The 21,747-nt window shown below is 41.3% G+C and overlaps 1 protein-coding gene across 9 annotated transcripts in view; it reads right to left on the reverse strand.

Moving 5' to 3' along the window:
- ESRRG (estrogen related receptor gamma) overlaps positions 1-21,747 on the reverse strand; it is a 911,602-nt gene that overhangs the window by 114,289 nt on the left and 775,566 nt on the right. For all 9 annotated transcript variants that reach the window (XM_040430440.1, XM_040430436.1, XM_040430438.1 and 6 more), the window contains one exon: positions 19,755-19,871. In XM_040430440.1, coding sequence (XP_040286374.1) covers positions 19,755-19,871 — 117 coding nt within the window. The remainder of the gene's footprint in view (positions 1-19,754; positions 19,872-21,747) is intronic.

The following is a 21,747-nucleotide window of genomic DNA, read 5'->3' on the forward strand; positions in this document are numbered from 1 at the left end:
CGGACACTTATGATACTGTATGGATAGATGTAAGGGACCCTCGCCTATCTCAAAAATGGGGATACAATGAGAGAGAGAATGCACCGCTTTCTCCATTCACTGCTATGAGACTTTAGAAAATAACCGAGAATAGAGTGAATGCCTGTGTGGTGTGGTGTGCATTCACTTCAAGGGCCGTTCTCGAGATAGGAGAGGGTCCCGGGGATGAGACCAGCACCTATCAGACAGTTACGACCATCGATTGGCCATAAAAGTCCCAGAAGGGAAGAGACCTGTAAACCCTCCTCAGTCAGGACCATTGACCATCTGCACCCCATGCATCTGATTGCAGCCTCTGCAAACACGAAAAATCCCTAAAAAATGACTGCTCCCTCTTGCTTTCGTACTATGCTATGATCCCAGTTCCCCCCCACATGCACACGACCGTATTTTCGGCCCACCTCCGATCCATATTTTTTTGGCGGATCAGATGCAGACCAATTCATTTCAAGGGGGGCGCAAAAAATGTTGCCACATCCTGCAACAGATAGAACATGTCCTATTCTCTTCTGCAAATGCGGACCACGGACCCACTGAAGTCAATGGGTCTGCAAAAAAAAAATCTGTATTTTGCGGATTTTGCGCGTTTTACCGAATTAAAAATACATTCGGATGTCTGATTGCATTAAAGTTATATCTATAGATGTAGCAGTGTTGAGTTTGTCATTTAGCACTTTCACAATGTGCCGCCACCAGTTTTCCATAGAACACTGATCACAACACAGAAAGAAGGCAGCTCTCCATGACAAATTCAGCTCTGCTACATGAATAATATAGCCTAGGAAGAAGCCGGGCTAAACTAGAGTTAAAATAATTCACTGCCTCTCGGAGGCCACACAGAGAAAGTTCTGCTCCCTTATATCTGATTTCATAGAGATATCATAAGTCTTAAACAGGCAAATCCATGCAGCGCAGATTCCATCCCGAGGCCTTACCTCGGCACTTTTCAGACATATTAGATAACCGATAATCATTTTCTTTTGGGAACCTAATTTCATCTCTAAACAACGACACTGCAGAAACTGAAGTCTTACGTCCTCAAGTAGGGATCCTGTATCAGTATTCTTACAGTATGGGGAGGTGACAGAAGAAGTTTCAGCTAGTAATGGACCGTTACCTATTGCAGTAAGGTGAAACCGGCCAAAGGTGCCAACGCTAGCCAAAGAAAAAGTGCAAATGCCGCACAAAATGACTCCGGGGGCAGGCACGAAAAAATGTCTTTTTTATGGATTTGGTTTGCTAAAGGCACAATAAAGCTTAAAAATGTAAAGTTTATAAAAAAAAAAATGGTTATAATAATAATAAAGAATATAGCAAAATAAATTATTATTATTATTATTATTATTATTATTATTATTATTATTATTATGTACAATAATGAATAAAAGTATAATATGACTGAATAAATTGGATTACATAATAAATGCAATAAATAAATAAAAAACAATATAATTGTATTCTTATTATTGTAAATATTAGTAAATAATAAGAATAGTAATATATATATATATATATATATATATATATATATATAATATATTAATGAACATCGACTTAAAGGGGTTGTCTCATCTTAGACATTGGTGGCATATCGCAGAGGTAGGACCAGAACCTATCTCCAGAACGGAGACCCCGAACCTATCTCCAGAACGGAGACCCCCGAACCTATCTCCAGAACGGAGACCCCCGAACCTATCTCCAGAACGGAGACCCCCGAACCTATCTCCAGAACGGAGACCCCCGAACCTATCTCCAGAACGGAGACCCCCGAACCTATCTCCAGAACAGAGACCCCCGAACCTATCTCCAGAACGGAGACCCCGAACCTATCTCCAGAACGGAGACCCCGAACCTATCTCCAGAACGGAGACCCCGAACCTATCTCCAGAACGGAAACCCCAACCTATCTCCAGAACGGAGACCCCGAACCTATCTTCAGAACGGAGACCCAGAACCTATCTCCAGAACAGAGATAGGTTCAGGACCCACGAAGTGAGTGAAGAGTAGCTGCCCACATGTGTCCACGCCCTATTCATTTCTATGGGACAGCCAAAAGCCAAGTACTGGTTCGGCAATCTTCATCAGTCTCACAGAAGTGAATGGAGCCGGGGATGCGCTTGCGCAGCGTGCACTCCATTTATTTGTATGGGACCTCTGAAAAAAGTTGAGAATGCCCGCTCGGCTATTTTCAGAACCCCTATAGAAATGAATGGAGAGCACACCGCACATGCTCTTCTTTACTTTTGGGGACCTGTTCTGCAGATAGGTGGGGGTCTCAGACGTGGGAACTTAGTGATATGCCACCAATGTCTAAAATGAGACAATCGCTAATCCCTGGCAGTCTCACAGAAGTGAGTGGAGCCGGGGATGCGTTTGCGCAGCGTGCACTCCATTCATTTCTATGGGACCTCTGAAAAAATCTGAGAATGCTCGCTCAGCTATTTTCAGAACCCCTATAGAAATGAATAGAGAGCGCACAGCACATGCTCTTCTTTACTTTTGGGGACCCGTTCTGGAGATAGGTGCGGGTCTCAGATGTGGGATCTTAGCGATATACCACCAATGTCTAAAATGAGACAATCGCTAATCTCTGGCAGTCTCACAGAAGTGAATGAAGCGGTGGCTGCGCATGCGCAGCGTGCACTCCATTCATTTCTACTGGACCTCTAAAAATAGCTGAGTATGCTCGCTCAGCTGTTGTAAGAACTCCTATGGAAATGAATGGAGAGCACATCGCTCTCCTTGACTTTTGGGGACCTTTTCTGCAGATAGCCGTGGGTCTGAAATGTAGGATCTTAGCAATATCCCACCAATGACACATCCAGTTAAAGTCAATACTATCAAGAATACAATTGTAATTACTAACTCTACTGTCTTAAGTATTATTCTTGCTTTTCATTATTATTAATGACAAAAATAATAAAATAAAAACGTCAACATAGAATTTATTATTACAAAAATTACGCAAAAGTTATTGGCATAAAATAGATATGAACAAAATGGGACAATAAAATAACAAACTTTAAAAACTAATAATAGTTTCAATAATTTGAGGATAAATAAATCTAAAAATGAATTACAAAAATAATAATACAATTTCAGTATTGTAAATAATAAAAGCAAAAAGAAAAGAATTGAACTGAAGGCCAGTTCTGAATAACTATAGAATAAGGCAGTCCTGAATACCAGAACCGGCACATTCATGTTGTCGAGAGCTGAGCCGCCTCCTTTTGGTAAGTATCTCTCTAGAGAGAAATGAATGCATCTGAAGGAGCCATATCTTGCTCACTGTCTGTTTGCTTCATTAGTCAGCTGTGTTTTAGATCGCTTCGTAATAATTATTTTAATTGCTTTTTGATCACGGATAAGTGCAGAAAACAGGCAGGAGCGGTATTTACGTTCAGGTTGTGAAGTGTTTTTAGATCAATAATGAACTCGAAGTCTTCTTAATAGAGGCAGAGGAACGTTTAATTGAATAAAAAGCAAAGTAAAACTAAATGAAGGCGTTCGAGGCTTCAGAGTTTTAGGCTTTAGTTATATTCAAGAAACAGGCCAGGCTTGAAGACGTGGCAAAGGGTGGATGACCTCTTCTCCTGAAGAAAGTGGTCAACTCTAGGACACAACTAACTGATGGTTGGAGGCCAAGAATCAACGTCATTTTTTAAACAATTTGTGACAAACCCTAGCGAAATTCCCTTAGGATTAACTCATCTAAGTGCGCCCCATGCCCGTGCTGCGGACCGCAAATAGCAGTCTGCAATAAACGGGCACCGTCTGTGTGCACACCGTTTGCGGATGCAAACACATTGATTGGAATAGGTCCACAATCTGCAAAGAGACGGTCCGCACTGCAAAAAAATAGGACATGTTCTATTTTTTTTGCGGTGCAGAGGAAAGGACCGAAATCCCATCTCTGTCACCGCTCCGTATTTTGAGGATTGCGGACCCTTTCAAGTGAATGGGCTGTTTGCGGTCTGCAATACGGGCACGGGGTGCACACATGCTCGTTTGAATGAGCCCTTATTGCGGAAGGTTTCTTGCCTTCGACCCCTCTCTACTACTAAGGAGGAGGGGCATATTCTTGGTGCAACTGTATGTAAGTGTTGGGTCACCCTTTGAAGGTCATGAGGTTGATTTGGTACTTGGTAATAGTTTGTTTGGTTTCATTACAGGGGTTGTGCACCTTTGGGGTGGGGGTTTTGGTAAACCCCTCCTAGAAACATTAGTGAAAGGAGGAATACTTACCAGCTTCTTGGTCTGGCTCCTTCCTGTTTGATGCCACTGCAGCCAATCACTGGCAGTAGCGGTGACCTGCTCTTTTTGCATCACGTGACCAAGAGGAGCAGGTGGCGTCAAAAAGGACGTTTAAATCCATTGGGCCAAGTGGATCAGCTGAGACCAGGGAGTGAAGATGCCAGGAGCCAGCACCGGGAAACATGTAAGCATGCTTTCCTTCATAGGTCTGCCCGGGAAGGGGTGGTTTCCCAAAGGTGCACAATCCCTTTAAGTTCCTTGAACCTATAGAGCCAATCATGGGTTCCTGCCAAAAAGAGAGAACGAGTAGGCCCAAAGATACGTAGCATGGGTCAACCTCAGTAAAGATTATAGGCTGTTACATGTTCTCTCGCCTTCCCAGGTCATCAGGACCCGCAATACTGGAAATGATCGCCTATGGTCTGCAACATTTGCCAAAACCTATTGGCTGGTGAATGAGAAATACCTCTTTCTCCTTAAATGCATGGGTTGACTTGGCCTGCCAAAATATAAGAGGATCCTCCGATAGTCCTCTGGAAAACGAGGAATGATCACAACTAAAGACAAGAGGTCCATGAGAAGACAATCCCGTCAGAAACTGATTTTAGAGTAGATCACATGCTCATCTACCTTCATGATCCTTGGGCTCTTTCCCCATGTCAAGGAGAAGGGTGTAGCGAGGTAGCTGCATCCAACCATGGTTCCTGAGGGGCCCCAAACCCCTCTACATAAGGTGGAGTGCCTTGTTTCTGCATTTAGGCCTTGGAGCATGAAGAACCTAAGGAGATGGGTTCTCTACACAGACTCCTACCACTCTTTAAATTAGCTTGGACATGCTCCCTCTCTCCAGGGTTCCTACTTCAGACATATGGGTTCCCTCTATGGATAAGAGGCCATACTGTTTCTTTGTCACTGGTGGAGTCAAGATATAATCGTACAACTAATGCTATACGTTCCGATCACGAAACCCAATAATTCGTAGATCTAAAAACTGCGTTACAGGCAATAACCTTCAGCAGTCGATACCGTACGTACTCTGCATATCAATAGTGCATGGATTTCAGATGGCAGAAATCCCACCTTTATAACATAAACCCTTCCGATTCATATGATTAATTGGCCCTGCCAGATCGAAACGTTGCCCGGTGCCGTCCAATTCTTTGATTACATGACAAATTATTCATTTGTTAAGCAAAAGAAACAGATTTCAAATTGAATTAATGTGGCCTCGGCTTCGGGAGCATTTTTCAGCGTTGCAGCAGATGATGTACACATGTCTGGCTATTGATCAGCCTGACCTCTGTGGACAGTAAGGCAGCATCAATATGGAGCACAGGAGCATCTGAGGAACATCTGAGGAGCATCTGAGGGCTCTCCTCTCCATACTGTCAACTCCAGACACACTGCAAATCAGATCATTACCTGGCAAACCGGATGTGATAGTGGAGCAGATGCCGCAGCACGCTGGGTAGACACTTGGAATTCAGGCAAAAACAACATATTTTATAAAATAATAAATCTCTGATTAATTTATTGTTTTTCTATAAGAAAAGAAAGAAAGAAAACAGATAGAGATAGATATGAGATAGATAGATAGATAGATAGATAGATAGATAATAGATGATAGATAGATAGAGATAGATATGAGATAGATCTATCTACCGTATCTAATATCTATATCTATCTATCTATCTATCTATCTATCTATCTATCTATCTGATATCTACCTCATATCTATCTATCTATCCTATCTATCTTTCTATCTCTCGCTATCTACTGTATCTATCTATATATCTATTTTTTATATTATATATATATTTTATTACACTAGTTATATTGGTAAAGCACAGTAGCAGTTACCAGTAGCTCAGGCGTCCACGTCAGCCAATCAGATTTCAGCACTCATTTATCGGGGAATGAGCGCTGAATCCTGATTGGACGCTGCGCTGTGATTGGCTCAGATAAATAAGGGATGCTCTGGGGTCAGACTTTCACAGAGGTCTCCAGCTCCAGGATGATGTGCACGCCATACATCCGGGTGGTTTCATCTGATGACATCGGGATCAGACAAAACAGACAAGCAATAACAAAGCACGATCACAATGAGGTTTCTTGTTCCTCGTGCCTCAATGCTTCCTAGAATTGGTTAACCCCTTTAAATGACAATTTTTTTTATTTGCATGTGATTTAAAAAAAAAAATTCAACAAATTTCCCACATTTTCCAACCTCGCCGGAGCGCATTCCTCAGTGTCACGATGCTTGTAGCGAGTGGTTAATTAACTAAGTAAAGTACATTGGAGTTTACACCATGTGACACAGTATAATACCCGAGGGGCCGGCGTGTCACCGAATATAAATTATCGGCAGGCGGCTCATCACTCAGTGCACGGCCAGGCGTGGCCCCCAGATTCACTGGATCCGCACCCGGGTGAATTATGGCCTCTGTATCCGTCATATGTACAGCAGGAAACGCACAGGATAATTCCGGCTCATTCAAGGAACATTCGAGCAGTGTCCGCCCTCTGTCATGGCTGTCACCCAGCTTTCCCAGACCCCCGCCTCGTCATTCAGTCATACTATTTGTGGGCAGCTTTACCCTTCAGCAGCAACGGCCGCCGCCACCCAGCTTTCCCACAGACAGATAGAACTAAAAAAGGAAAGTCTTAAATTTCTGGGGATTTTTCTGATTTTAGGTGCAAAATGCATTAAGAAATCACTTCTACCTGAGTGGATGCAGAATATTGTATCAGCTCCACAATACAGACTCAATACTTCCTTCCTTCTTTCATATCTATCTATCTCATATCTATCTATCTATCTATCTATCTATCTCCTATCTATCTATCTATCTATCTCATATCTATCTATCTATCTATCTATCTATCTATCTCATATCTATCTATCTATCTATCTATCTATCTATCTCATATCTATCTATCTATCTATCTATCTATCTATCTCATATCTATCTATCTATCTATCTCATATCTATCTATCTATCTATCTATCTATCTCATATCTATCTATCTCATATCTATCTATCTCATATCTATCTATTTCTGAGAAAGGCTGAAAGATGTGTGACATCTATCTATTATGTATTTATCTATCTGATCACTATATATCTACCACATTCTATCTGCTTATCTATCTATCTATCTATCTATCTATCTATCTATCTATCTATCTATCTATCTATCTCTTATCTATCTATCTATCTATCTATCTCTTATCTATCTATCTAATATCGATCTATCTCTTATCTATCTATCTAATATCTATCTATCTCTCATATCTATCTATCTATCATATATCTAATCTAATAACCTGTTATATATCTAATGATCTCATATCTATCTATCTATCTATCTATCTATCTCCTATCTATCTATCTATCTATCTATCTATCTATCTATCTATCTCATATCTATCTCCTATCTATCCATCTTTCTATCTATCTATCTAATAACCTGTTATATATCTAATGATCTTCTATCTATCTCCATGAGACCTGGACAGACACTTCCACATGTGATATAAACAATCATCGCCCCGAAGCACTTTAGAAGATGACCCTTATTTACATGTACCACGAGAACTATTTATATTATTTCCGCTGCGGTGCGATATTGATATATGGTCTAATGGGTGGCAGAGTGCTGGAACAAAGGACAGCTATTTATCTATATGTTCCGGGGGGAAGACGCCATCCTAGACCCTGTCCTCCATCTTTCAGGCCTGCTTCCACCTCCCCTTATCTATTACAGCGCTGTCACCGCGGGCTCAGTGAATAAGCAAATATTCCACCATTTCTACCCATAGAAGCCCGGGCTCTTCACCCCCTCGTCTGCAGAATATTAATAGGAAGCTTAATAACCTTCCTCTAAATTAGACCAATGCAGACATCATGCATGAAACCAAAAGGAGGGTGACAAATGAAGATCCGCAAGGAAGGCTTTCAACTGGGCTCAAATTATTTTTTTCATCATAAAACATGATTAAGTTTTAATGGAATCCCAGTGTAAGCAGGGTTATGTATCCACACAGGCCGCGGCGTCTAATCCTTGGGAAAATGAGTTCTTGTAACATGACCAAGAGGAATGGCCGGCCGCTCCACCGAAGACCCTTTCATTTCATGTTTGTTGTCTCAGTACAAATTAATTTATCCATGAGCAATCCTGCCCCCCCCCCCCCCCCCCCAACAGCATAGAAGAGATGGCAGAAGAAGGGGAACGCGTGTGATTAGGCCGGACAAATAACATATAATGTGTCCTGTATATCTATCACTGGGGGCCAGGAGCATGGAAAAGTATCTATTTCATAAACTCGAGATCTCTTTCTAGATTTATAGCTGTCTTATATATCTCTTTCTAGATCCATCTATCTTATGACCACCTATGGAACTAACAGTTACGTATCTCAATTTATCTTTCTTTCTAGAGCTAGCTAGTCAGCATGGGGGCTCAACGGTTAGAAATTGGTGCCAGTCCTAGGATCGAATCTGACCACATCTGCCTGGACTTTGTATGTTCTCCCTGTGTTTGCGTGGATGTTCTCCGGGTTCTCCGGTTTCCTCCCAGACTACAAAGACAAACTGATAGGGAGCTTAGACTGTGAGCTCCTGGGGACAGCCTGATGCTAATCTCTGTAAAGTGCTGCGGAATATATCAGCACTATAGAATATAAAATGGATACCTATCTAATATCTGTCTCACTGTTTTTTCTAGATCTATCTATCTACTAATAGACAAAAGAAGGGATCAAGGGGACAAACCAGGACTTCCAACTACTGTACCCATGACCACCAAACCATCTAGAAAATCCAAAATATATTAACAGAACAACAGATCACAGGATTTTACTGTTATCTATCTATCTATCTACAGTATTTATCTATCTATCTATCTATATGAAAAAATCTAAAAATGCAACAAAGAAGAACTCTAGAATAAGTACTAGGTTGCATGCACTTGAGATCTCAACATTGGGGAACTGTATATACTTTATAATATATATCTGTTTCTAGATCTCTTGTTCTAGATGTATCTATCTATCTATGGATGTATCTGTCTCATATATATCTTCCTATCCATATTTATTGATCTCATGTCTATCTATCTATCCATCTATCTTTTTACGGTATCTATCTATGTATTTATCTACCTATCCTTTATCTATCTATGTATTTATCTATCTATCTATCTATCTATCTATCTATCTATCTATCTATCTATCTATCTATCTCTCTATATCTATCTATCTATCTATCTATCTAGTATCTATCTAATATCTATCTATCTTTCTATCTATCAAATGCAAGAACATGCACATGAGATGTCAATCCTACATTGGGGAACTATGTATATTATAACATATCTCTCTTTATAGATCTCTTATTCTAGAGCTACTTATTTATCTATGGATGTATCTATATTCTATTTGTCTATCTATCTACATTTCAGCAGAACATAAGACCTCAGAGTATTAGACACAAAATCCAAAGAAACCAGCACTAACCAAAAACACTAAGAAACTTCTGACCTAGTGTTTGCTTGGTATTGCTATTGTTTCTTCAACCATACACCAGAAACACAAAATATTATCAGCAAAGCACGGGGAGCGTGAGTGTGTGCGGTGCCGGCAGCGGGCTTCTCCTGGAGAAATCGGAGAATTTCTTGTGTACAGTCATCATAGGCCACGATAAACAAGTCTTTGCAGATTTATGGCGGGCCTTTCTTGGCTTCATATCAAGTCTTAATTTGTACAGCCTCTTTAAAACACATTAAAAACACATAAAAGGCTTAGCTTTAAGAAGAGACGTGTTAAAATGCAATGTGTTATCTCCTGATATTACCCAGCAAGGGCTTTGTTTAATATCTTGCATTAATGAAGGAGATCCTTAAGAATATTATTACAAGGAAGAGCATAAAAAAAAAAAACAGATCCGAGGTCAGCGCCGCGCTATTAACTGGAACGCTCGCTGGAAGGATTTCCTTTGAATACAATTAAAGCTTTGTTTTACACTTCATTTCTGACTCAACCAAACAATCCTTTTAATTGTGAAAAATCCGAGATAGTTTATCCCCCCTCCCCGACGCAAAAAAACTCCAAAATGAAAGGGCCTCTTCTGCCATATCATTAAGACTTCCATGTTCTCATAGATGTTCATCTCCTCTTTTGTGCGCTCATTATTTCTTAGCAGCATTTTATACTTTGGTGACAGGAAGTTGCAATGAAAGTCGGCCATTTTGAAAACCACAAAGAACTACCTTCTGTCACCCGGTCACAGCACCTACCCACTGACACTTCCCTGCTCTACACCTACTCTCTCCTCTCAGTCTTCTTTGTGCTACTCTTGGGGTCACCTTCCTGTGTCTGCCATAACGGCCTGGATAAGCAAACAAGTGAAAGGTACTCCTTCTAGGTAGGGGTGACCAAATGACAGCATATTTGGAGATAAAGGGGTATTCCCATCTGAGACATTGATGGCATATTGCTAGGATATGCCATTAATGGCAGATAGATGCAGGTCCCACCTCTAGAACCTGCTCCTATCACCAGAAAGGGCCCCCTGAAATGAAGGGAGAGCAACAGAGCATGCAAGGCCACTCCTTATTTCCTGTTATGGGGGTTACAAAAACAGCCAAGCGTTGGCTTGGCCATTTCCAGCAGCACTATAATGGAGAGGCAGCCAAGCATGCGAGATGTGCTCTCCACTCCCTTCTATCGGACTTCCGAAAATAGCTGAGAGGGCTCAGTTGTTTTCTGAATTCCTAGAGGAGAGCAAGTCACTCATGTGTGCTATGCTCTCTGTCACTTCAGGGGCCCCATTCTGGAGATAGGAGTGGGTCTCAGAGGTGACATTGATGGGATATCCTTGTGATATGCCTTCAATGTCTTGGATCAGAATATCCATACACATTAGATAAGTGTGAGCCAACACATTGATTTTGGCAGCATCGGATGACCATAATGGATATATGTTTTGTGCTAACGCTACCCTAATTTGCTCAATCCTTTTCCCCCATGGGAGACGAGCTACCATCAGAGGTGTCCAGCAGTGTCTCATTACCCTGTTCATATTTAAGACACATACACAGGCATGTATTTTTATGGTAAAATTGGGAGAAATAGCGGTTGGTCAAACAAGCGTAGGGTGCATGGCCACAACAGGACCTGTTCACACCTATAACAGGACCTGTTCACATCTACTGTATAAGCTTTGTTTAATGAATATGTCAGAAAAATATCTTAACATATCCCACCATGTGTACACCATGGAATGTGGTGTGAACATAATCTTAGACTGATCATACACATTAGATTGACGTCACCCAGTTGGATTTCAATATACCCCATCCTTCGTTCTTAGGGGGACATCTAGCAGAACCTTACTCATACACACTTGGGCTGTTTAGGTGGGATCGCTTGACCATCCAATGTGTACAGATGTGTCCCTCAAAGGTAGGTGACATTGGAAAGCACGATGAGGTATGTTGGATTTGAACCTTCATTCTCATGGGAGATAAGCCACCACCAGAGGTGTTTGGCAGCAGCTTATTCCAGTTCCCCTATGGATGTATAAGAAGGAAGCTGCTAAGGTACATAATCACCTTCAGTCCCTAGAAATGTCCCTGACCTCCTACAGATCTCTTCCTTTGTAGGTTAGCTGCAATTCAGAGGTGTAACCCCTGAATTTCCTTTGACTTTATGAGTAATTTAACTTTCTTAAAGGGGTTGATCATTTTAGAAAACCCATTTTCACAGAGGTTGGGCCCTCTTTTTCAGGGTCCTCATCCTTGGTCAGAATGGAGAATGGTTACAGAGAGCATTTCTCGCTGGGAAAGACCTGTCCTGTCCTGCAATAACTTATTGCATAGAATGGACACTGTGTAATGCTTCATTTCTCCTGAGGAGGCACTGCAGGGAAACTGAACTCTTACTAACAGGTTTTCGCACAGATTTCCTATCAGGGGGACACTTTGTAAATTTAGCCTATTATGAAGAAACCCTTGTAACCTGAGGAGATTGTCCAATTGGAGTGCCCCTTTCAAGACCATATAGATAAACTTAAGATATATTGATGGACATTTATCAAAAAGAATGCATAGGGAAGTTGAAGCTTTTGCCCCAAGCCACAGCATCCAGGCTTGGTCAAGTTTTTGTGAACTTTGCAGAACCTCTCAGGTCTCCTTTAAGATCTGCAGACAGTAACTTGTGATGGAACCGGCACATGTATGGGTCGGCGTTCTTCTGCAGCAGAAGCAGCAGGGTATTTGCACAGTAAATCATTTTCATTATGTGAGTTGTACACGTAATCCTCTTAAGGCCTCTCTGCACTTCACCTCCACTTTATTCTTCAGACAAGCACCAGCAGCTAATGAATTCTGAAATGTTTTAGCTCTCAACAGCATTTAACTAGTCAGTATAACTTAATCAATGACCGCGGAGGAGGGGGAGATGCAATATGCATCCAGTGCCAAAGACAGGGCCAGACCATGAAACATCTAAACTGACCTACAAAGCTATAAAGCCACAAAAAGTGAGATGTTCGGAGGATTTATAGACTTTTTTCATTATATTTTTTTATGACTTAGCCCCTGGCCACGACGAAAATACTAGACCTCATTGATCTGCCTCAAGCAACCAATCGGAGCTCAATTTTTATTTTGAAGACATGAAAGTTGAGATCTGATTGGTCGCTAGTGCCAGTTTTGATCATTGATAGGTTACAATCGGGCCACCAAACTTAAAGGGGTTGTGCCACTAATATAAATGTATCCCGCCCAACAGATATTGCTGTTATAGCACTTTCCCTGGAAAATAAAAGAATCAATCTGATTGGTTGCTAGGGCAGCATTTCTCTGCACCAGTTTTGATAAACCTTCCGCTATGTGTTTACTAGGCACAGGTACCTGGTATTACCGCTTCATCCATGCTGCTCTGTAGCCTGGGGGAGGGGAACGTCGTTGAGGATAAAATGAACTTGCTCTATAAATGTTTTTAGTGTTGCACTTTTATTTTATTTTTTCGAACCCCTCGTGTGGTGTTGGAAGAGTAAACTTTGCCGTCTATGCAGTTTGTTTCATTGTTTCCATTTTTGCAGACGATGAATTTTAAATTTCAATGGGGACTCGTTTCCAGTATCTTTTTTACTGCATTTTAGGTGCGGTGAGGCTCCGCGATTCCACTGTGCATCGGAGAGGGGGGGCTGCGTTTATTTCCTTTTTAGTGTTGTTTTTTTTTTTTATTCTGTAGGTTACTATTGATTCCAGGCTACCAGCACTTCTAATAAAGTATGATGCTCCACAAAATGCCAAAATGCTTCAGAGGGGGAACCTAGACCCATAATTTCCTCTCCATGGGTCCTACCGACAAAAATATAGGGAGTGCACCCAAGGATCATGGAGAGGATGTGGAGCAAACAAACCCAAAGCCCTAAGTGGTTAGAGGTTGGGAATTTTTAAAGGGGTTACCAAGATAACAAAAACATGGTTGCTTTCCTCCACACAGAGCACCCCACCTGTCCACGGGTTGTGTGTGATATTGCAGCTCAGCTCCACTGACTTCAATGGAGCTGAGATGCAATACCAGACATAACCTATAGCCCAGGTGGTGCTGTTTTCTGGAAGAAATCAGCCATGTTTTCCTAATAATGGACAACAAAGTGGCACCATTTTAATCTTTGCTATGGGACGACACTATCCCTATGAACATCCTTGATGTTAAAGCTGTTCTCCAGGCTGCAAATTTTGATGACCTATCCTCTAGACAGGTCATCCTTCTCAGATCGTTGAAGGTCCGACAGCAGGCACCCCAACAGATCAGATATTTCGAGCTGCCACAGTGCAAAAGCAGAAGGCTCCATACACTGCAGTACCCGGTATGGCACCTACACTGTCTGTCTCCAGCTCCACACACCTTATAGTTTCTGGCACTGCTGAAGCACAAAATAGCTGGCTGGTCGGGGTGCCAGATGTTGAACACCCAATGGTCTGATATTGATGACCTATCCTGATGATAGGTCATCAATATCTGAAGCCTAAAGAACCCCTTTATTATATAGTTTTCTTTATTCCACCCTAGAGGCACAATCTGCAACATGGGCCCTCTACTTGCCATGTACCATGGTTCCCCATATAGCAGAGGGGCCTTGGGGCCCGGCCAGTCACAACCAACTACTAACTCTGAAACCCCTCTAGCTACGACCCTGTTCTGTCCAATTTACCACATGATGGAGTTCCTTTTTGTTTCAGAAAATCATTTTGTGCAGGTCTGACTGTTACCATGACTGGTCGTACTGATCTAAGTAAGTCAGTCCAACCATAATATTTTTGCCATACCCAAAGGCCGGGTGACCAGACCGTATGATCTGATCACACATCTATGATTGCAAAAGTATTTCTCCCAGCTCTCAGAGTGTTGTAAAGTTTACTTTGGGAAAGAGTAATATTTCCTGGCGTTCCCTGGCAGGCGCGTTTCGGGCTGGATGAATCAAAGTGTATCACAATGAATATCTCTCTGCGCTTTTTTTTTCTTCTTTCGACTAAATAGATTTGAACTGTCAATTTGGAGGCCCACTGAGCCACCAGCATGTACCAAATACTGTGACCAACATGGAGTTTGAAGCAGTAAATTTTATTACAGACTGGTAATTGAATTGAACAGGTTTACATTTGAATAGATTTGCAACACCGTGATCCCAGACACAGCGCAGGAGACGCCAACGTGTGTCTGCATTACAGGTGGAGGCAGAGAAACCGCTTTCTGCTCCGAGCTGGTTAAAATTCAGCAACGAAAATTCTAACATCTGAGGAGACACAATGACCTTATACTAGTACAAAACATGCTGATTCATGTCTGCGGGTGTGTGTTTTCAGGCCCCTTATTATCTATCTATCTATCTATCTTATATCTATCTATCTATCTATCTCATATCTATCTATCTATCTATCTATCTAGCTCATATCTATCTATCTATCTATCTATCTATCTATCTATCTATCTATCTATCTATCTATCTCCTATCTATCTATCTATCTCATATCTATCTATCTATCTATCTATCTAGCTCATATCTATCTATCTATCTATCTATCTATCTATCTCATATCTATCTATCTATCTATCTATCTATCTATCTATCTATCTATCTAGCTAGCTCATATCTATCTATCTATCTATCTCCTATCTATCTATCTATCTATCTATCTATCTATCTATCTATCTATCTATCTATTTATCTATCTATCTATCTATCTAATATCTATCTATCTATCTATTATCTATTATCTATCTATCTATCTCCTATCTATCTATCTATCTATCTATCCACCTCATATCTATTTATTTATTATATATCTATATTTTTTGGGAGGGGGGTAGTTGGGGAGTGTTCTTTGGTATGTGAGTTAAAGGGGTTGTTCGGGTTCAGAGCTGAACCCGGACATATCCCCATTTTCACCCCTCCGCCCCCCCTGACATGAACATAGGAGCATTTCTGTTTATTCTGTTATTAACCTGCTAGGTGGAGGCTTCCGCCCAGCAGTGTATTTGGTGACGGCACCGGCTCTGGTGGGCAGGCTTTAGCGTTGCCCTTGCCATTTTACAGGCTAGGACAGCGCTAAAGCCCGCCCATTATTGCCGGTGACGTCACCAGGCTCACTGCTAGGAGGAAGCCTCCGGAAGGAAGCCTACGTCACCGGATCTCCATAAAATGCTCAGATGCTCATATTAAAGATGCTGAGTAGGGGAAGAAGCTGATATGTAGGGGTTCAGCTTTGAACCTGTACAACCCCTTTAAATGTCCAAATTGTAAGTATGAAAAACTAACGCCCTTCTGTCATGAGTGGCAAAACCTGGCTCCACGATCCACACTTACTGCCATTTGTGTTGGTAAATTCTGGGCATTACGTGGACCTCTCAAACCTGCCATGTAGTGCCCACTTGTGGGCAGAGTTTACATCAATCTTTGGACTGGGACAAGCCAAAGACTGTCTCTGAAAATGTATGACAATCCTGGCAAATTCGGGACATTTGACAACTATACCAATGTGGGTTCCCCACATGGACAGGAGACACCACAATACCCCACAAAGAGGTAACTTTCTCTGACGCCCCCTGACACCGCGGTCTATGTTCTGTAAGTGTCGGATCCTCTTTTTGCTACGTTCCCAGTCTTCTTCATCCCAGATATATCTTTCACTATCCTTCAGTCCTTCCTTATCCCCATTTACTACCAATAATCCTCTGTCTGTCAGGGCTGCGTCCACAATCTGTCCCTGCCACTCTTCTCATGCTCTCCTATTGTCTGTGTCTGCCACTATTGGATTTCTCGAGCAGGGACTTAGCTCCAATTAAAAGCAGCTGTTCGGCCTGCGTCTGCCTGACAGCCATAAAACCGGAGAAACCTGTTTAATATCAGCAAACCAAATAAACGCATTCTTATGGGGGCCAATGAAAGAGCTCATAAACCCCGCGCGGCTCTGGACGTTTACTCTTAATATGTTCATTCATAAAATGAAAGATGAAGTATCTGACGTAGAGCGTGGTCGCTCATGATGAGACATCACACCTCTGTACATACTGTATATTTCATCTGATTTGGGCCATAAGGGTTTCATTTTGCCGTCTATCAGACATCAGTCCGTCTCGACAGCTGAGACCCCACCGAAACGCTGGAGTATCAAGAAACCCCCCCACAACTCCTCCTGATCTCGAGTATCAGAGTGCCTTTGGGACAATGTAGATATCAGGGTCTGATTACAATTACTGCTTCTCTATCATGTATGTCTAGGACGCCATAATATCTAGAACATACCTACCCAAATTTTTGTTGGCTTTCAGAGACCCAACAGGTCCCGCAACGTTCATATAGGCAGTAACGGTAATCTAGGGCCTGTTCCGGCAGAGAAACAGACTACCGGAGTTACCGTGTCCGACATCGCTGGATACCGCCGCTCACTGCTAGGCACCACCAGGATCCTCGTTGACTATAATGGGATCCGACAGCTTCCCGACACAAATGGTGGCTTTTAGCTGGACAAATACCGCTGTATGCATTCATGTCGGAAAGCTGCTGGATCCTGGCACACTACCTGATTTACTGTATTCGGCGTGGCCTGATACTGCCGCACACTGCCAGATCCCCATTGACTATAATGGGATTCAATGGCGTGCAGCAGTATCAGGCCATGCCGGATACGGTAAGTCTGGTAGTGTGTTCAGGAAGAATCTACCGGATTACTGAAGATGTGAACCTACGCTTAACTACACGTGACATGCCTGTAGAAGAAAGCTCACGTGAAACTCCTCTTCTGAAATCCTACTTCTGCCAACATTACATCCTGGACAGGGTTTCTGGCCTAGATCATGGACAGGAGGTCACTTCTGCTGTAGGTGGGACCAGAACTATTCCTCTCTGGTGTATGGGCAGATGAGGTGGATTCAGGAGTTGGCCACCAAGGACGTGAAGTGACATATCATCCATAGCCAAGGCCGGAAACCTGGTAAAGGACATGATTTTGGCAGAAGTAGAATTTTCAGGAGAGGAGTATCACATGACCAGATTCCCAAGCAGCCATGTGTGCTCGAGTCAGTGTATTTAAATCTAATTTAGCCTGTATTTCAGAAAAGTTATAATAGCTGCATAGCCTCTTCCTAAAAAAATAAAAATATGAGACTTCTACTATACTGTACTTCTACTAAGACCTATACAGTAGAAGTCTCATATTTTATTTTTGTGACTGGCTATGCAGCTATATAGTGTAGTAGTTTTGGGCTGTGATGCAGAAGCTGTGAGCTGAAATCCTGACACAAACTTTTTCAGAAATAGAGGTTAAATCTGATTTATTTTTAATATTTTTTTTTGTAATTGTAAAAAATGTATGGCAAAAAATAAATGTGTAATTACTAGAAAAAAGAAAAAAAAATATATATATAGAGATTAAATCATACTTCTGATATATATGAATGCATAATATGTGGGAAACTACTACTGATGTTTTAGCCATAATATATTTACATATATTATAATAAATTATATATTCTAAATATATAATAATATGTGTAAATATATTATGGCTAAAAACATATATATATATATATATATATATATATATATATATATATAGATAGATAGATAGAAATGGACAGCACATCCAGTAGAAAAATAATTCAAAGTTTATTCAGCCACAGTGGCACAAGAGGCGAGGTTTCGGCTCAAAATCCTGAGCCTTTCTCAAGCTTGAGAAAGGCTCAGGATTTTGAGCCGAAACGTCGCCTCTTGTGCCACTGTGGCTGAATAAATTTTGAATTATTTTTCTACTGGATGTGCTGTCCATTTCTATCTACATACCTTGGGTAAGCAGTGACAACCCTGGACATAGCACCCGTTATATTGTTATGCTTTGGTGCTGCCACATTTTTGTATTTTATATATATATATATATATATATATATATATATGTTTAAATTAAGTTTAGCCTCTATTTCTGAAAAAGTTTGTGACAGGATTGGACTCACAGCTTCTGTATCACAGCCCAGAATTCTAACCTCTACACTATTTAGCTGCATAGCCAGTCACAAAAAAACAAAAACAAATATGAGACTTCTGCTGTATAGGTCTCAGTAGAAATACATTACAGGTCGCATATTTATTTATTTATTTTTTTAAATGTAACTGGCTATTTAGCTATTATAGTTGAGTGGTTAAGTGCCTTGCCTCTAATACAGATGGTTGTGAGTTCGAATCCCGGCAGAACCTTTTCTAAAATACAGGCTAAATTAGATTTAAATACACTCGGTGTCCCCAAGCACTGACTTCATATATGGACATAGCTATATATGGAGTCAGAGCCGGGACTCCTAAGCCGAACTACAGTCCTGACACCCTCCCCTCTTCAGAGCAGGGGGTGCCTGGTTTAGTGCTCTGGTTCTCCCATTGACTTCCATTGTGCTCGGGTGCTCGGTAGAACACTCGAGCATCGCGAAGTGTTCTACACGAGCTCTTTGGTGCTCGCTCAACACTATCAACAATGTATCATCATTTGCTACAACCTGAATCCTCGATGTGGTTAAAATATCCAATAATGTAACGTTTAGTTAGTTAAATGCACTTTATTATTCTTAATTTCACATTTGCAGACTAAACAGATGTAGCAGTGCTGAGTCTGTCACATTATATACATTTAGATTATACAATGTTTTATCTAGATTTAACCTACAGCCTCACGTCAGCCCATTACACTATCTTAAAGGGAAGAAAATTGAGTTTCCTTCTTCAAAAATCCATCAAGATGCTCTTTAGATTGGAGACGTCACCCAAGTTTTTTCTTTTTTGAGGCCCCAGGGGATCTCTGCATCCACCCAGTTAAATAGCACACTCAGCTCTGCTACATCTTGTTATGACATGCTATTTCAGCCTGAGCTGATTTAGGGAGATATGTATTTTGCACTGTACCTTCTTTCAGCATGCCAACTTTTAAGCACTTCATGAAGCGGCAGGCTTGGCATGACTTGCGTCTGCGCTTTGTGATTTCACATTCATTCGTGGCTGGACAGCTGTATTCTATGTTTCCTGTTATAAAGAGAAAGTCTGAGATGAGAACAGATTTTACACCCAGAATACACATACGCTGCACGTTCAAGACCATAACCTATACTCCGCAACACTTCAGTAGATGGGAATATCTGATTTTACATGAACCGTAAGAGTCTGTGCTCTAAAGATGACTTGTAGGCTTCTGTGGGAGAGTGTTGTGGGCATGCTCTGTGACCTGGGCAGAGATCACTGTGCAGGGAGGGGAAGGAGACAAGCTGTGATCATCAATGGAGGATCTTGTGTTATCTATACAGATGTGTTATCCCTCACTGTAATCTTGACTGTGATAATAATAAGATGACTCCTGAGAATTGACCTCTAGAGGATAGTAAGTGTCAACCTATTATGAGACTCAGAGTGAAAACTGCAGGAATTCAGGATTTTTTTTAAATATCGTGACATGGAAAAGTAAGAAATCCCCCCATAGGTACTTCCAGCTGAAGTACCATTTAAAGGAAATTAATGTTATCTCTCACTGTAACCTTGACTGTGATGATAATGAGATGACTGCTGAGAAATGACCTCTACAGCATAGGAAGTGTCAGCCTGTTATGTGGCTAAGAGTAAAAACTGCAGGATTTCTTTTTTTTTCTTTTCTTGTAATATAGACAGTGGCATGGGAAATTAAGAAATTCCACCAAAAGTACTTAAAGTTAAAGTAGCATTTAAAGAGAATATATGTATATGTTTTTACATTGAGTGTAGGAGCCTGAACTCTGGAGAAGACAATGACTTTTATGAGAGAGAGTTGTAAGCATGCTCTGATCTGTGCAGAGGTCATAGTGCAGGGAGGGAGAGGAGACAAAACTATGATCATCATCTATTGTGAATGGTGGATCATATGTTATCTATATATAGGTGTTATCCCTTACTGTAATCCTGCCTGTGATGATAACTAGATGACTGCTGATAAGTAACTTTTACAGCACATGAAGTGTCAGCCTATTATGAAGCTCAGAGTAAAAACTGCAGGATTTCAAGATTTTTTTAACATATAGATTACACGGAAAATTAAGAAAATATCCCCCCCCCTTAAACTCTCCAGCAATATATCATATTCTGATGACACATTCCCTTTAAGATGTCAGATATCTAGGTGGAGTTGACAGAGTGGCGCACGTCATAATTAAACCTATTACTCGAATACAATTTAGCTGTCATGAGCTTAACCTTCTGAGCGTCTTGATGGGTTCTAGATTTTTTTGAGTTGCCCCTGTATCTTCCTATTCAGATCACTTTCGACATTTCGTCTGAGGTTTTTCCTGGGTATTTTTTTTTTGCTTTGCTTGAGTTTTTCTACCCTTCTCTTCGAAAGTCATTGTTTCAACGGGCAGGGAAGTGTAGAGTCTTCTCCTCCGAGCTTGTGTAGGCCAGCTGGTGCTCTCTTTAGATAATACATTGTGAAAGCTTGCTAGGGGCGGAGGTCAAGCTGTTGGTCCAGACGTCTTGCGATAAACAGCATCCTCTTAACTGCTCGTTTGCATATTTCCTCCTTTCCATCTACACTCTTAACGGTTAAAAGTTACAAGTTAAAAGGTTAATAAAGCCTCGGGCTTGATTTATTAAAATGTATACGTCCTGTTGTTGGAGAGTGAGTAATGCACAGCTCATTGACCACTGGAACACAAAGTGTCTTTTGCAAGGAGCCTGGGCCTTGTCTTGCTTACAGAACGCTCCTTCCTGGAGTAACCCTTCCCCCTGTGATTAAGTGCATTAGTATCTTAATGAAAATGCATTCTGTTTATTGGTCTCCCGGGAAGGGGGAGGTCAAAATAGCAAATGCATAAATTGTCATGAGGGACAGTCAGAGCATAATTGCAATCTTACTTCTCCTTGTTTGCAGCTCCCAGGG

This window comes from Bufo bufo, chromosome 4, assembly GCF_905171765.1.
Source record: "Bufo bufo chromosome 4, aBufBuf1.1, whole genome shotgun sequence".
Taxonomy (NCBI): domain Eukaryota; kingdom Metazoa; phylum Chordata; class Amphibia; order Anura; family Bufonidae; genus Bufo; species Bufo bufo.